Source organism: Mustelus asterias, chromosome 14 (genome assembly GCF_964213995.1).
Source record: "Mustelus asterias chromosome 14, sMusAst1.hap1.1, whole genome shotgun sequence".
Lineage (NCBI taxonomy): Eukaryota > Metazoa > Chordata > Chondrichthyes > Carcharhiniformes > Triakidae > Mustelus > Mustelus asterias.
In genome coordinates, this window is record NC_135814.1 from 8,337,484 (window position 1) to 8,355,507 (window position 18,024).

General features: G+C 44.8%; 1 protein-coding gene across 1 annotated transcript in view; it reads left to right on the plus strand.

Annotated features, from left to right (window-relative positions):
- eaf2 (ELL associated factor 2) overlaps positions 1-17,485 on the plus strand; it is a 17,969-nt gene extending 484 nt beyond the window's left edge. The window contains exons 2-6 of the mRNA XM_078227848.1: positions 1,902-1,996; positions 8,166-8,302; positions 11,461-11,618; positions 12,403-12,666; positions 16,617-17,485. Coding sequence (XP_078083974.1) covers positions 1,902-1,996; positions 8,166-8,302; positions 11,461-11,618; positions 12,403-12,666; positions 16,617-16,663 — 701 coding nt within the window. The 3' untranslated portion in view covers positions 16,664-17,485. The remainder of the gene's footprint in view (positions 1-1,901; positions 1,997-8,165; positions 8,303-11,460; positions 11,619-12,402; positions 12,667-16,616) is intronic.
- The last annotated feature ends 539 nt before the right edge of the window (positions 17,486-18,024 follow it).

Here is an 18,024-nt window from a genome sequence, read left to right on the forward strand (position 1 = left end):
ATCTCTGACCAATCTTTTAATAAATTTGAACTCTGGATTGCCCATCGCTTCCTGCCTTTGAGAAATGGTGGTGAGCTGCTGAATTGAATGCTGTGTGTGTAGGTACACCCATAGTGCTGTTAGTGTACGAGCTTCAGGATTTTGACCCAGCAATAGTGAAGGAACAGTGTTATGTTTCAAAGTCAGAATGGTGTGTGATTTGGAAGGGAACTAGCAGGTGATGGTGTTCCCCTGTCTCTGCCGCCCTTCTCCTTCTAGAACAAAGAAAATTACAGCACAGGAACAGGCCCTTCGGCCCTCCAAGCTTGCACTGACCATGCTGCCCGACTTAACTAAAACCTCCTACCCTTCCCAGGGACCATATCCCTCTATTCCCATCCAATTTGTATTTGTCAAGATGCCCTTTAAAAGCCACTACCGTATCCGCAGCGAGTTCCAAGCACCCACCACTCTCTGTAAAAAAAAAAAAATCCGCCTCGTACATCTCCTTTAAACCTTGCTCCTTGCACCTTAAACCTGTGCCCCTTAGTAATTGACTCTTCCACCTGGGAAAAAGCTTCTGACTGTCCACTCTGTCCATGCCTCTCATAATCTTGTAGACTTCTATCAGGTCACCTCTCAACCTCCGACGTTCCAGTGAGAACAAACCAAGTTTCTCCAACCTCTCTTCATAGCTAATGCCCTCCATACCAGGCAACATCCTGGTAAATCTTTCCTGTACGCTCTCCAAAGCCTCCACATCTTCCTGGTAGTGTGGTGACCAGAATTGAACAAGTGCGGCCTAACTAAGGTTCTGTGAAGCTGCAACATGACTTGCCAATTTTTAGACTCAGTGCCCCATGCCGTATGCCGCCTTGACTGCCTTCTTGACTACCTTCTCCACCTGCGTTGCCACTTTCAGTGACCTGTGTACCTGTACACCCAGACCCCTTTGCCTATCAATACTCTTAAGGGTTCTGCCATTTACTGTCTAGGTGGTAGAGGTCGTGAGTTTGGAAGTTGCTGTTGAAAGAGCCTTCATGAGTTACTGCAGTGTACATTGTAGATGGTACACACAGCAATCACAGCCAATATTATATTGAACAAAACAGTGGCACAGTGGTCAGCACTGCTGCCTCACAGCGCCAGGGACCAGGTTTGATTCCCGGCTTGGTTCACTGTCTGTGGAGTTTGCTCATTCTCCCTGTATCTGCCTGGGTTTCCTCTGGGTACTGTGGTTTCTTCCCACAGTCCAAAAATGTTCAGGTTAGGTGGATTAACCATGCTAAATTGGCCTTTAGTGTCATGGGGACTAGCTAAGGTAAATGCATGGACTTGTGGGGATAGGGACTGGGTGGGATTGTGGTCGATGCAGGCTTGATAGTCCAAATAGCGGCCTCCTGCATGTAGGGATTCTGTGATTCTATATTAGTGAATTCTTCTGTGGAAGGGTCATATGGCCTTAAAACGTTAACTGTGTTTCTCTCTCCCCCAGATGCTGCCATACCTGCTGAGTTTACCCAGCACTTTCTGTTTTCATTTTAAATAATTGACACTCTTGTCACTGACCAGAGGAAAAAAGCACTCCCTGTACTTTCCCCAGTCACTCTAACAAAACGCTGCAACTTTAAAAATGTTTATTCAACCTTCTCTAGTTAATAAAGGAGTAGACCATTCATCCTCAGATTGGCTTACTTCTGCTCCTATGTCTTATAGTCTTGTGTATTGCATTATTCAATTAGATCATGGCTGTCCTGTATCTTAACCCCATTTTCCTGTATCTTAACCCCATTTTCCTATATCCCTTCAATACCCTTACTCAACAGAAATCAATCTATCTCCACTTTGTAATTTTTATTGGCACTGGCCAGCGAGGGGTTTGCAGACTGTCAGAGTCCTTCATCATTGCTTTATCATTTCAGATGATTTCAAACCAGCATCCATCGACACGGCATGTGAAGGAGATCTCGAAGTTGGGAAAGGAGAACAGATCACAATCACCTTTCCAAACATAGAGGTAAGCGTGGAAAGTTAGCCTGCTGTTGGCTTCTTGCGCGTCCACATGCCAGCAAGGTGTGTTCAGTGTGCGTTGCTAGGAGAGTCGAGGCAGAGATTACAAAAGCAGGGAGGACATGTTGGAGTTGTGTAGAACTTTGGTGAGGCCATGGCTGGAGTACTGTGTGCAGTTCTGGTGTGATTGCACTGGAGGGCGGGGTGCAGAGGAGATTCACCAGGATGCTGCCTGGGACGGAACATTTAAGTTATGAAGAGAGGTTGGATAGGCTTGAGTTTTTGTTGAATTGATTTATTATTGTCACATATATTAGCGTACAGTGAAAAGTATTGTTCTTGCAAGCGATACTGACAAAGCATACCATTCATAGAGGAGGAAAGGAGAGAGTTCAGAATGTAGTGTTACAGTCTTGGCTAGGGTGTAGAGAAAGATCCACTTAACACGAGGTAGATCCATTCAAAAGTTGGACCAGAGAAGACTGAGGGGATGACTGGATTGGGGTGCACAAGATTATGAGGGACGTGGACAAATGTTTCTTGCATGTTGGTGCAGACTTGATGGTCCGAATGGCCTCTTCTACACTGTATGACTGAGTGAGTGGGGACAGGAGATATCAGCCTCTTCTTTCACTGCTGGAGGCCAGGTTTGTCCATCCCATGTTAATGATGAGTCCTAGTTTTAGTACACCTGAGAATTGAGAGTAGTTCTCGGTACCACTCTTTAGGAATTATATAATTGATTTCTAAGTAGTTGAAGGAAGGTTCACTTGACTCATTCCTGAGATGAGGGGCTTATCTTGCGAGGAAAGGTTGAGTACATTGGGCCTCTACCCATTGGAGTTTAGAAGATTGAGGGGTGATATTGAAATATATAAGATCCTCAGGGGACTTGGATGTTTCCCCTTGTGGGGGAAGATTAAAATTAGGGGACACAATTTAAAAATGTGTCTCTTAAAACGGAGGTGAACATTTCCTCCCAGAAAGCAGTGGAGACTGGGTCTTTGAATTTAAGGCAGAGTTAGATAGATTTTTGTTAGGCAAGGGGGTCAAGAGTTATGGGGAGGAACAGGAAAGTGGAGCTGAGACCACAATCAGATCAGCCATGACCTTATTGAATGATGGAGCAGGCTTGAAGGGCCAAATGGCCGACTGCTGCTCCGTGTTCCGATGAAGGACATGTTTGCCTTTGAGCGAGTGCAGCTTGGATTTGGTCGAAATGGTAGCAGGACTCCAAAGTTTAAATTTAGAGGAGGGATTACACAAACTAGGGTTGTATTTCCTGAAATTTAGATCAAGGATTAAAGATATTAAGGTACACTACGGGGGCAGATAGGGAGAAACTGGGGGGGGAATGTAGGACTGGAGGACATAATCTACAAATTAGAGCCAGACATTTCGGAGGTGAAGTTAGGACACGTTTTTACACACGGAGAGAAGTTTGGAACTCTTTCACAAATGACGGTTGATGAAGGATCGATTGTTAATTTTAAATCTGAGACTGACAGACATCTGGTAAACAGATTACTAAAGGATGTGGGGCAAAGGTAAATTTACAGTGAAGTCACTGATCAGCTTTCATCTCATTGAACAGTGATCCTGCCGACTGTGCCATTGTTCTTTCAAATACATGAATAGGGTGGGAATAGAGGGATATGGTCCCTGGAAGGGTAGGGGGTTTTAGTTCAGTCGGGCAGCATGGTTGATGCAGGCTTGGAGGGCCGAAGGGCCTGTTCCTGTGCTGTAATTTTCTTTGTCCTTTGTTCTTTCAGTAGAATAGTCTTGGGGCTAAATGGCCTACTTATGTTCCTCCCTTCCCATAAAGGTTTCCTTTTTCTAATCACTCTTGAGTTCCACATGGTGTTGTCTCTTGAGTCAGGACTTTGTAGACAATGTGCCCTGAGATGAGTCTGAGCCTCTGATACAACTGAATTAACATGGCACTCAAAATCTGGAACTGTGGCTCGCGTGGAGAATCGAAGTGTGTCTTATTGTACTAAAGAGAGAAGATTTCCTTTGGTGCTTTGAGCTAGTGGCCTTATTTCAGATTTAAACTTTTAAAATTCTCATCCTTATTTCCAAATCCTTTCATGGACTTGCACCTTCCTGCCTTTATAACTTCCTGAAGCTCTGCAACCTCTGAAATCTCTGTGCTTCTACAATGCTAGCTGATTGTGCATCTCCAATTTTATTCATTCCTCTATTGGAGTCACACCTTCAGTTGTCTGGATTCTCAGTTCTGGAATTAAATTCCTACAGTGGCCACTGCCGTACTTTGAGAAAATTGGGCACCCTGCCAACCCCAAAGTGCAGGTGTATATTCACTCTTTCTTCAAATAAATTAATCATAACCATTGGTTGGAATCTTTTTCTCAAAGCAGCATGAATACCTTGTATCATAAACCAAGAGCCTCAGTTGGAGCCAGCTAGATGTGGGGGATTGATTCGATTTATTATTGTCACATGTATTAGTACACAGTGGAAAGTATTGTTTCTTGTGTGCTATACAGACAAAACATACCATTTATAGAGAAGGAAAGGAGAGAGTGCAGAATGTAGTGTTACAGTCATAGCTAGGGTGTAGAGAAAGATCAACTTAATACAAGGAAAGTCCATTCCAGCAGCAGGGAAGGAGCTGTTCTTGAATCAGTTGGTATGTGACCTCAGACTTTTGTATCTTTTTCCCGACGGAAGAAGGTGGAAGAGAGAATGTCTCTGGGTGCGTGAGGTCCTTGATTATGCTGGCTGCTTTGCAGAGTCAATGGATGGGAGGCTGGTTTGCGTGATGGATTGGGCTACATTCACGACCTTTTGTAGTTTCTTGCAGTCTTGGGCAGAGCAGGAGCCATACCAAGCTGTGATACAACCAGAAAGAATGTTTTCTATGGTGCATTTGTAAAAGTTGGTGAGAGTCGTAGCTGACATGCCAAATTTCCTTAGTCGTCTGAGAAAGTAGAGGCGTTGGTGGGCTTTCTTAACTATAGTGTTGGCATGGGGGGACCAGGACAGGTTGTGGGTGATCTGGACACCTAAAAACCTGAAGCTCTCGACCCTTTCTACTTCGTCCCCATTGATGTAGTCAGGGGCATGTTCTTCTTTAAGCTTCCCGAAGTCGATGACAATCTCCTTCATTTTGTTGACATTGAGGGAGAGATTATTGTTCTCGCACCCGTTCACCAGATACTCTCTCTCATTCCTGTCTCATAATTGTTTGAGATCCAACTCACTACGGTGGTGGCGTCAGCAAACTTGAAAATCGAATTAGAGGGGAATTTGGTCACAGTCATAGATGTATAAGGAGTATAGTAGGAGGCTGAGAACACAGCCTTGTGGGGCACCGGTGTTGAGGATGATGAAAAGGTGCTGTTGCCTATCCTTACTGATTGTGGTCTGTGAGTTAGGAAGTTCAGGATCTAATCACAGAGGGAGGAGCTGAGGCCCAGTCCACGGAGTTTGGAGATGAGTTTTGTGGGAATAATGGTGTTGAAGGCTGAGCTGTAGTCAATAAATAGGAGTCTGACCGAGGTGTCCTTGTTATCTAGGTGTTCCAGGGTTGAGTGCAGGGCCAGGGTGATGACGTCTCCCTGGCAGTGATAGGCAAACTGTACTGGATCCAGGTAGTCCGGGAGGCTGGAATTGATTCATGCCAAGACTAGTCTTTCGAAGCACTTCATAATGATGGATGTCAGAGCCACCAGCCGATAGTCATTAAGGCACGTTGCTTGGTTTTTCTGTGGGGGATCGTACATTTTCAGGTTGCAATGAGCCTTGGAGAACACTGTTTTATTGTGAGCTATAATAATTATAGCATTACCATTGCTGAATTCCCCCACTGTTGAGATTCCGGGGGTTACCATTGACCAGAAACTGTACTGAGCTAGCCATATACAATAGCAAGCCAGAAGCTAGCAATCCTCTGGCAAGTAACTCACCACCTGACTTCCCAAAACTTGTTCAACATCCAAAAGGCACAAGTCAGTGTGATGGAATACCTTCCCCTTGCCTGAATGAGTGAGCTTCAACACACAGAAGAAGCTCAAGACCATCCAGAACAAAGCCACGCACTTGATTGGCATCCCTTCCACAAACATTCAATTTCTCCACCACCGAAGAACAGTGGCAGCAGTGTGTACCATCCACAAGATGCACTGTGAGAATTCACCAAGGTTCCTCAGGCAGCACCTTCTAGACCACCATCTAAAAGGACAAGGGCAGCTGATACCTGTGAATGCCATAACCTGGAGGTTCCTTCAGGTCACTCAGCATCCTGACTTGGAAATATATCGCCATTCCTTCACTGTCGCTGGGTCAAAATCCTGAAATCCCCTTCCTAACAGCACTATGGGTGTACCTATACCTCAGGGACTGCAGCAATTCCAGAAGACAGATCACCACTACCTTCTCGGGCACGACTAAGGGTGGGCAATAAATGCTGGCCTAGTCAGCGACGGTCACATCCTGTAAATGAATTTTTAAAAAACACCACCGTCTCACCAGAAGTAGCTAGCCCTGCTCCACTCAAGCCTCCTCCCATCTTTCTTAATCTCATTCTATCAGCATATCCTTCTATTTTTTTCCCCCTCTATGGAATTATCCATGTCTCTAAGTTATTCATCTCCACCCACCACTCTGGTAATCTGTGCGTAGAAAATGTTTCTCTTGCGTGTCCGGTTTTGCTTTATAACATGGCCTTAAAGGTGTTATATAATTGCAAATTGTTTTCTTGAACGTCAGCCTATTTTTTAATAGGACCCCCTTTGCTCGTGCTATTGGTGTGACCTCATTGGTAGCTGCCACTGTTTGGATCTAGCCCATAATAAAACAATTTAATCTAATGATTAGATCTCCATTATGATTACTGTTGTCCTGAGCTGTCCTCCACTGAGTTGTAGGTTTGACGTTCCACGTAGTCTTTGTGTGGAGATGAACATTCGGGGCAGCATGGTGGTGCAGTGGTTAGCACTGCTGCTTCACAGCGCCAGGGACCAGGGTTCGATTCCCGGCTTGGGTCACTGTCTGTGTGGAGTCTGCACGTTCTCCCTGTGTCTGCGTGGGTTTCCTCCGGGTGCTCCAGTTTCCTCCCACGTTCTGAAAGATGTGTTGGTTAGGGGCATTGACCCAAACAGACGCCGGACTGTGGCGACTAGGGGAATTTCACAGTAACTTCATTACAGTGTTAATGTAAGCCTTACTTGTGACTAATAAATAAACTTTTTGCCCCATCTGTTACTCTAGATGCCTTCCTTTCCCAAATAGCAAAGCTGCTGAAAGATTTTCCACACTCGCTGTTCCCTTACACTTGACAACCTACAGCTCTTTGAAACACAAGTTGAGTGCAGCTTCAGGCTAACTTTCTCTTCTCTCTCTTCTTTTTCAGTTTTGGTGCTCTGCTCCACCAGTTTTGACCCTTTGCCTGGGTTTTTCGGTTGGGATGAGAATAGGGGGAATTCCTTTAGCGAAGGAGCCACGACGCCCGTCTAAGATGGGAGACTGAACTCTGGTCTTTTGCCTTGATCTTCATAATTCTATCTCGGTGTATCAACCAGTCACCAAACTGTTCAGTTCACTTCAGCAGTCATAGAGCAGTGAAGCATACTGACTGATCAGTGTGTCTGTGCCGACTCTCTGGTAATTCTGTCAAATCAGTCCCACTCCCCTGCTTTTTCCCTGCAAAACACTCATCTTCTCTCACTTTAAGTATTTAACTAACTCCCTTTTGAAAATTATTTTTGAATTTGCTTCCTTTCCGCCCTTTCAGACATCACATTTCAAAGCATCATAAGTCACAGCATAATTTATTTTCCCAGATATTGTCTCTGGTTCTTGAGCATTTAAATCTGTGTCCTCCTCTTACCAACCACCTTGTCACTTGTTTCTCCATTTTTACTCCTGTCTCTCCTTCCAACCTCTTGAATTGTAGAGAAAGGAAGCCATTCAGCCCATCCTGCCTGTACTGGCCCTTTGACATTAGCCTTGCTCCCTTGCTCTTTCCCCATGGCCCTGCAAAGTTCTCCTTTCCAATCGTTGATCCAATTTCCCATTTCACAGTTATTGTTGAATCCGCTTCCACCACATTTTAAGGTCTTGCGCCCAGATCACAACATTGTTCACTTAATGTCGGTCCCAGTGCGAATGCTTTTCCTTCCAAACTGAAATGACTGACTTTGGTTCAACAGGGTTCAACGCCACCTGTGTCGGTGTTTAAAGGCTCAAAGAGACCTTACCTGAAGGAGTGTGTTCTGATTGTAAACCACGACACTGGGGAATATCGACTGGAGAAACTTAGCAGCAACATCACGGTGAAGAAAACCAGGTGAGTGAAACCTGTCACATGTTAATACCTGTCACATGTTAGTCCAGTATGTCCTCTCACTGTGTGACACGCTACCTGTGTACATCAATGACCAAGGATTACCTTTAAAAGAAGTGCATTGTAACATAGAATCCCTTCAGTACAGGAGGCCATTCGGCCCATCGAGTCTGTCCCGACCACAATCCCACCTAGGCCCTATTCCCGTAACCCACATTTACCTTGCCAGACCCCCAACACAAATGTCAATTTAGCATGCCCACTCCACCTAACCCCACATCTTTGGACTGTGGGAGGAAACCGGAGCACCCGGAGGAAACCCACGCAGAGATGTCTTGCTGCATCTGTACAGGGCATTGGTGAGGCCGCAGCTGGAATACTGTGTGCAGTATTGGTCCCCTTATTTGCGGAAGGATATATTGGCCATGGAGGGAGTGCAGAGAAGGTTCACCAGGTTGATACCAGAGATGAGGGGTGTTGATTATGAGGAGAGACTGAGCAGATTGGGTTTATACTCATTGGAATTTAGAAGGCTGAGGGGGGATCTTATAGAGACCTATAAGATAATGAAGGGGCTGGATAGGGTAGAGATGGAGAGATTCTTTCCACTTAGAAAGGAAGCTAGAACTAGAGGGCACAGCCTCAAAATAGAGGGGGGTCAGTTTAGGACAGAGTTGAGGAGGAACTTCTTCTCTCAGTGGGTGATGAATCTCTGGAATTCTCTGCTCACTGAAGTGGTGGAGGCTACCACGTTGAATATGTTTAAATCACGGATAGATGGATTCCTGATCGGTAAGGGAATTAGGGGTTATGGGGATCAGGCGGGTAAGTGGAACTTCAGATCAGCCATGATCTTATTGAATGGCGGGGCAGGCTCGAGGGGCTAGATGGCCTACTCCTGCTCCTATTTCTTATGTTCTTATGACACGGGGAGAACGTACAAATTCCACACAGACAGTGACCCGAGGCTGGAATTGAACCTGGGTCCCTGGCACTGAGGCAGTAGTGCTAACCATTGTGCCACCGTAACAAATGTGAACCATCGAAAGGAACTGTCTGTAAAATGAGTGTGAGCGTTCTTAGAGAGCAGCAGCAGAGATGTATTAGAATGAAATCAGGGATGAGGGTTTTGAGGTGAGGAGAAATTTCTTCACTCAGAGGGTGGTGGAATTCACTACCACAGAATATAGTTGAGGCCAAAACGTTGTCTTGATTTCAAGAAGAAATTAGCTATAACTCTTGGGACTCGAGGGATATCACAGAATCTACTGTGCAGAAGGAGGCCATTTGGCCAATTAACCTAACCCGAACATCTTTAGACTATGGGAGGAAACCAGAGCACCCAGAGGAAACCCACACAGACACGGAGGGAATGTGCAAACTCCACAGGGTAACCCAAGGCCGGAATTGAACCTGGATCCCTGGCGCTGTGAGGCAGCAGTGCTAACCATTGTGCCACCATGCCGTGGGGGTGGGGGGGTCAGGATATTGAATTCGATGATAGGCCATGATCAAAATGAATGGCGGAGCAGGCTCGAAGGGCCGAATGGCCTACTTTTTCCTCTGATGGAGAAATCCAGCACGAGGGGGCATGGCTTTAAATTGAGGGGGGGTAGTTATAGAACCGATGTCAGGGGTAGGTTCTTTACCCAGAGGGTGGTGAGGGATTGGAATGCCCTGCCAGCATCAGTAGTAAATGCGCCTAGTTTGGGGGCGTTTAAGAGATCCGTAGATAGGTTCATGGACGAAAAGAAATTGGTTTAGGTTGGAGGGTCACAGTTTTTTTTTTTAACTGGTCGGTGCAACATCGTGGGCCGAAGGGCCTGTTCTGCGCTGTAATGTTCTATGTTCTATGTTCTACTCCTGCTTCTAGTTTCTATGATTTCAGCTATATGGAGAGAGCAGGCAAGCTGGGATGGGATGATGGTTTTCAGAAAAGGTGAAGGAGGGCTTTAATCGCAATGTTCAAAATTATGAAACATTTTGATGGGGCAGATGAAGAGAAAGTGTTTGCTCTTGCTGGAGTGTCTGTCACCAGATTTCAGCATAATGCGACAGATGCTGAATTAAAAGCAGATAGTGTTGGAAATATTCAGCACTTCTGGCAGCATCTGTGGGCAAAGAAATAGAATTAACATTTTGAGTCCCAATAGATAATTGGCCAACGAACCAGGGGGAGTTGAGATGAATTTTTTTATGTCGTGAGTTCTTAAAACCTAGAATTCATTACCTAAAGTGATGGAACAGATTTAATCATAACTTCCAAAAGGAATTTGAATATAAACTTAACAGAAAAAATTACATGGCTATAGGGAATGAGTCTAATTGTGTAGCCTTTTCAAAGATACACAGACATGATGGATCCAATGATTTGATTTATTATTGTCACATGTATTTGTATACAGTGAAAGGTGTTGCTTCTTGTGCACTATACAGACAAAGCATACCGTACGTAGAGAGGATGCAGAATAGAGTGTTACAATCATAGCTAGGGTGTAGAGAAAGATCAACTTAGTCACGGAAGGTCCATTCAAAGGTCTGATGGTAGCAGGGAAGAAGTTGTTCTTGAGTCAGTTGGTATGTGACCTCAGACTTTTGTATCTTTTTCCCGATGGAAGAAGTTGGAAGAGAGAATGTCCAGGGTGCGTGGGGTCCTTGATTTTGCTGGCTGCTTTTCCGAGGCAGCGGGAAGTGTAGACAGAGTCAATGGATGGGAGGCTGGTTTGCGTGATGGACTGGGCTTCGTTCACAACTCTTTGCAGTTTCTTGCGGTCTTGGACAGAGCAGGAGCCATACCAAGCTGTAATGCAACCAGAAAGAATGCTTTCTATGGTGCATCTGTAAAAGTTGGTGAGAGTCGTAGTCAATGTCAATGGATGGGAGGTTGGTTTGCGTGATGGATTGGGCTTCATTTGCAACCCTTTGTAGCTTCACCTTCTTTGGCCACCTTCTATGCTGTATCATAGATCGGTTCCTAATTCGTCATTTGAGAATCACGCTCAGAGGACACAGTTGAATTGAGAATAGGGATTTTAAATGTTTATGATTAGTAAATAGGATTAAACAGCATGTCTGATGTATCATAAAGCTTGGGCAGGGTGCATACTTAACAAACCCAGTGCTTTTTTTTAATGCTGTAAACATTCAATGATTCTATTCAGGGCGGAAGGAAGCAGCAAAATCCAGTCTCGCCTCGATCAGCAGACCAGTCGCCTGGGGCAACAAATGCGCTTCAATGCCAGGGCCAACTTTGCACCAAAGAGTTCTTCCCCAAAGGAAAAAATGTCACCCACTTCCCAAATGGATGACATTGAGCGAGGTACTGGTGGTGATTTGTTGTCGCTCTTTATTTCTCTCCAATGTGCTGATGTCATTTGGCTCATCTTTGAAAGAGATATCCAAATAATCCCACATTCACAATCCCCCACCCTCCCTCCCTCCCTCTTTCCTCATCACCCTGCAACTGTTTCCTTTGTCAAGTATTTATCCAACCGCTTCTTTTGAGGGGGTTTGAGAGTAAAGATTGAATCCCGCGCGCGGCCAATCCACCTAACCTATTTTGGACTGTGGGAGGGAACTGGAGCACCCAGAACAAATCCGCGCAGACACAGGGAGAAGGTGCAAACTCCACACACTGACCCACGGCCGGAATTGCACCAGGATTCTTGTCGCTGTGAGGCAGCAGTGCTAACCACTGTGCCACCATGCCGCCCATTAAAACTGGCAAGATATTCAAAAATTCTCTTAACAATCATCTAGAATCTATGTTCTCTGGTTTTCCATCCTTAAATAGTTTCTCCTTATTGTATTCATTCATGGGATGTGAGTGCAAGTGGCTAAGCCAGCGTTGATTGCCCATCCCTAATTGCCCTTCAGATGGTGGGGGTGAGTTGCCTTCTTGAGTCGCTGCAATCCACATGGTGTAGGTCCATCCACTGTGCTGTTAGCAAACGTGTTCCTGGCAATTGCTTCTGAGGAATTTAAGCCTTGTTCTTTCCGAAAGCACTATGGAACCTCATCATTTACACCCTCCTGACCAGTCAGTTGGCATTTCTTTCATTCATATTTGACTTGCGTTGAAATATTCTGTACTTGTTTTGTAGAGCTGATGGCAGAGGTTAGCACCATGGACCAGATGAGTACATCGGACAGTTCATCCGACTCCAAGAGCTCTTCATCCTCTTCCTCGAGCAGCGACAGCTCCAGTGATTCTGAGGACGAGACACACGCACCTGCTGTACCGCCTTCAGTGCCTTCCTCTCATCCAGTTTCAATGCCATTAATAACCCCACCTCCACTACCTCAGCATCACATATCAACAGCAGATGCTGTTAGCAACAGACCCGAGGAGACTCTGAATACGTTGCGTAAGTTTTCTATTTCAATTGTTTTAATTAACAGCATAAAATTCTTAAGATTTCAAGGGTTGGATTGCTTGACTACCTGTTGTTGAGTAATATCCAAATCTATCCAATTTAATGGAAAGTGGAATAGGGAAGTTAGAGGGTACGAAAGAGGAAATATAACAGGACATTACTGTCCCACTGGAGGACACATTCTGCCTGCAGTTGTATGTGTGATATTGCCGGTGATTTATATCCCAGACCTTAATGGAGGGAGCATGTGAAGTTTGAAACAAGATGAAGTAATTTGGTTTATCTAAGCGGTTCCCTCCAAAAGCCACATCTAATAAGGACCTAAGAACATAAGAATTAGGAGAGGAGTCGGCCATCTGGCCCCTTGAGCCTGCTCCGCCATTCAATAAGATCATGGTTGATCTTTTTGTGGACTCAGTTCCACTCACCATAACCCTTAATTCCTTTACTGTTCAAAAATGTATCTATCTTTGCCTTAGAAACATTCAATGAGGTAGCCTCAACTGCATCACTGGGCAGAGAATTCCACAGGTTCACAACCCTTTGGGTGAGGAAGTTCCTCCTCAACTCGGTCTTAAAGCAACTCTAATCATTAACTCAAAGCCATCCATTTAAACCCATGAGGAACTCATCGTCATGCAGTCAGACCCCTACAAAAGGTAATTCAAGCAACCCCCCACCCTCCCCAGGCTACCTATGTAGTTTTACTCCTGTATTATTCACTCATAGTGCTGAGGTGTTAAACATAGAACAGTACAGCACAGAACAGGCCCTTTGGCCCACGATGTTGTGCCGAGCTTTATCTGAAACCAAGACCAAGCTATCCCACTCCCTATCATCCTGGTGTGCTCCATGTGCCTATCCAATAACCGCTTAAATGTTCCTAAAGTGTCTGACTCCACTATCGCTGCAGGCAGTCCATTCCACACTCCAACCACTCTCTGCGTAAAGAACCTACCTCTGATATCCTTCCTATATCTCCCACCATGAACCCTATAGTTATGCCCCCTTGTAATAGCTCCATCCACCCGAGGAAATAGTCTTTGAACGTTCACTCTATTTATCCCCTTCATCATTTTATAAACCTCTATTAAGTCTCTCCTCGGCCTCCTCCGCTCCAGAGAGAACAGCCCTAGCTCCCTCAACCTTTCCTCATAAGACCTACCCTCCAAACCAGGCAGCATCCTGGTAAATCTCCTCTGCACTCTTTCTAGCGCTTCCACATCCTTCTTATAGTGAGGTGACCAGAACTGCACACAATATTCCAAATGTGGTCTCACCAAGGTCCTGTACAGTTGCAGCATAACCCCACGGCTCTTAAACTCCAACCCCCTGATAATAAAAGCTAACACACTATAGGCCTTCTTCACAGCTCTATCCACTTGAGTGGCAACCTTTAGAGATCTGTGGATATGGACCCCAAGATCTCTCTGTTCCTCCACAGTCTTCAGAACCCTACCTTTGACCCTGTAATCCACATTTAAATTAGTCCTACCAAAATGAATCACCTCACATTTATATGAATCACCTCACATTTATAAGATTAGGTATAGACTATAGGTGAACGGGCCTACTGCAGCTGACAATTCAACGGCTGTCAATGGAACAGTGATCCAGGTAAGAATTCTGAGGCTAATCTCAAACCTGCTCATTGGAGTACACTTACATAGATTCACAGGAAAATTACTGGCGGTATTGCCCAGAGTTAATGAGGTGAGACAGAATTCAGAAACTGGCATGGTGGCACAGTGGTTAGCACTGCTCCCTGGCAATTTCAGTCTTGGGTGAGTGTGGAGTTTGCGTGTTCTCCCAGTGTCTGCGTGGATTTCCTGCGGGTGCTCCGGTTTCCTCCCACAGTCCAAAGATGTGCAGGTTAGGTGAATGGGCCATGCTAAATTGCCCCTTAGTGTCAGGGGGATTAATGGGTAAATGCTTGGAATTACAGGGATAGGGCCTGGGTGGGATTGTTGTCGGTGCAGGCTCGATGGGCTGAATGGCCTCTTTCTGCACTGTAGGGATTCTATGATTTTTACTTGCTCCAGATAGCCAATTTGTGGGTGGCACCTGTAACCACAACGTAATAGCAGATCGTAACAGTGAATGACCAGTAACAGTTTACAGGAGGGTGTCCAAAGATAGCAAGAACATTTTTTGTGAATAAGAAGTGTATGGCCTCTGCAATCATTGCTTCATAATATACCAGTTAATTTGTGGCTGTACACATGGACAAAATGAAGTGTAATATTCAGGGCCAGGGTGAGGGGAGTGAAGGGAGATGTCAGAATAATTGATTGCGTCCAGGAGTGGGAGGGAAGGAAGGAGGCACAGGGGGAGCAGGGAAAGTGGAAAGAAAGGAAGAGGGAAAGAGATGTTGAGATAGAGGAGGTGAGGAGAAGGAAGTTTGGAAAGAAATGGAGGGGCTTAGAACAGTGGAGAGGTTTGAGAGAGGGCTTCCGTTTTTGAAAAAGGAGGATGAAGAGGAGTAGGGAGAGTTGCGGGGCCAAGAAAAACAGTTATAAGAAATGGAGAGGAGGGAGGAAACTCTGCTCTCGGCACCTGTTTTAATGTGGTGGGTGTGGGGACAGTGTTCCTCTTGTTCCCTGGTCTCCCAATTCCACAAGAGATTTGAAATTCGATCCTGATTCATTTATGCGTTGTGGGTTTGTGGTTCAATCCATGTTCGGGGATGGGAGAGGGTTTGGGCCAATCTACTCTCAGGTTTCAGGTTTATGTTGGGAGTCTCAGATTACCCAGAGACAGTGGTCAAGAACTCATAAGTGATTTTAAGTTAATTTATTGAGAAGCAATAGTTAAGTATGATGCATAAGCTATAAAGATAAGAGGAGCATACGACCATGACAGTTGAGAGCGGTTTACTAGGAGCAGTTCACTAATGCCCTTTAGGGAAGGAAATCTGCCATCCTTACTTGGTCTGGCCTACATGTGACTCCAGACCCACAGCAATGAGGTTGACCTTTAAATGCCCTCTGAATGGCCGAGCAAGCCGCTACGTTCGAGGGCAGCTAGGGTCAGGTAATAAATTCTGGCCCAGTGATGTCTGCATCCCATGAATGAATTTTAAAAAAAAACTTATCCCAGAGATCAAATGAAAAAAATGTAATTGGAAGTGGTAGTCCCTTTGTTTGAAGCAGACTTCTCTTTGTGCTTTGCCTTCTTGAGTTAGACTGCAGCATTAGGAAGTCTTCCATCAGGGAGGACTGTCCTCTACTCCTTTGAACATTCATTGATGTACCTGATTTCTGGGGGTCTTTGTTGAATCATTTATTCAATTGGACATTAGCACGGGACTGATATTCAGGGTAATCCCTCCTATTTCTATCAGAGAATGTGGCTCATCGCTAACACGTCCTGTTTAACCTTCAGTTGGTTTGCAAAGAGGGTCATGAGGTCACCTGCCCATATCCGGATTATCAATGTCTTATTTCAATGCCTGTGATAGAGACATGAGCTTGATGAAGATAACAGCCCCCATAAAGTTTAAAGTTTATTTATTAGTCACAAGTAAGGCTTACATTAACGCTGCAATGAAGTTACTGTGAAATTCCCCTAGTTGCCACACTCCGGTGCCTGTTCGGGTCAATGCACCCTAACCAGCATGTCTTTCAGAATGTGGGAAGAAACCGGAGCACCCGGAGGAAACCCACGCAGACACGGGGAGAACGTGCAAACTCCACACAAACAGTGACCCAAACCAGGAATCGAACCCGGGTCCCTGGCACTGTGAAACAGCAGTGCTAACCACTGTGCTATCATGCCGCCCCTCATTGTCCTGTTTTTGTCAGTTGAGGAAGCTCTTTAGAAAGAGGGGGAGAGCAAATTTCTATAATATTCAATAGATTTCTTGGGATTTTATGAAGTTATTGCACAGGAACTTCTTACACTGGTGTGGATAAAATGCTTTCTTTTCATTAAATTTTCAGGAAGTGATCTGCAGCTAAGTGACTCTGGAAGTGACACCGACGAGTGAAGAAGCCTTCAGTGTGTGACTGCAGAGACAGAACTTGGCTGTACTATCCAAACTGTTTTTAATGGAAACTATGCCAAGAAGGACTAGGAAGAAAATGGCCGTTGTGTAGCAGTGCCGTGTGTGTGTGTGTGTGTGTGTGTGTGTGTGTGTGCGTGCGTGTGTGTTTGTACATTCTGATAAATATAATTTAATAAACTTTTTGTAGCAAGAAAACAGCTACTGCAAGAACTTCGAGGGTAATGAGTATAAATGGTGAGCGAGTGAGTCTTGTGAGTTGAAGTTAATTGAACCGTTCTCTGCCTTATTGATGTCTTGAGCAATACTTGATGTCTTAACTAAATCAACTCAGTGCTCTTATTACAGAGGATCAGTATCTGATCCATCGAGAAGGGAAGGAACTTGTATTTATCATGATTAGATTTTGCTATAATCAGGCCATGAGGTTTTCAAACATTTTGTTCTACAATCTGAGGAATTCTGAATGTGGCTGTGTATAAAGGTGTATAAACATGTGCGCGTACAAGTGCATATAAATATTTATATTATACGTACATACACAGATGTTTCTTTTATTAGAAAGCACTTTTTAAAAACCGATTGAGATTTTCTTTGGCTCTTTGCACTGTGACCAGTTTATTTAAGATGATAACCATGGCAATTTGATTACAGATGCACTTTTGGTTCCTTCTAAATCTGAATGATGTTCCCAGGAAAAAAAATTTTCTCTTTCTCTGGCGGTGTGTTTGTATCAGGTATGATGGACTTGTATTAAAAATGTATTTAGTAAAATATTTAATAATAAAGAGGCCAACATAACTTTTGGTCCAATGTTTAGTGTACATTTCCTTTGAAAATTTGATCTCACCACCCGTGGACTTTTTCTGCCATTTATTTCAAGATTTAATTCAAGATTGCTGGGGAGAGGATGGCGGGGGATGACCATGAAACCATTCCAGATGTTTTTTTTCATTGAATTCAAATTCCACCATCTGCCATGGCGGGATTCGAACCCGGGTCCCCAGAACATTAGCTGAGTTTCTGGATTAATAGTCTAGCGATAATACCACTAGGCCATCGCCTCCCCCATGACACATCAAGACACTGCATCAGCTCTGAGCAGTGTAGAAGGTAAAAAATACCTCTGAGGCTGGTATGAGTCAAAATAGAATAGGCTTTATTCTCACAAGCTTGCGGGAGAACTTGATCCCTTGAAAGCAGAAGCCAAAGTTCTCCCTGAACACAGAAAAGTGGGGAATATATATACAGCATGGCTCCCAGCACCAGTCACGACACAAACACTGGTCTGGTCATGGATTAAAAGTCCAATTGGCAGTCCTTGAGCACGATGCATCTGACCATAA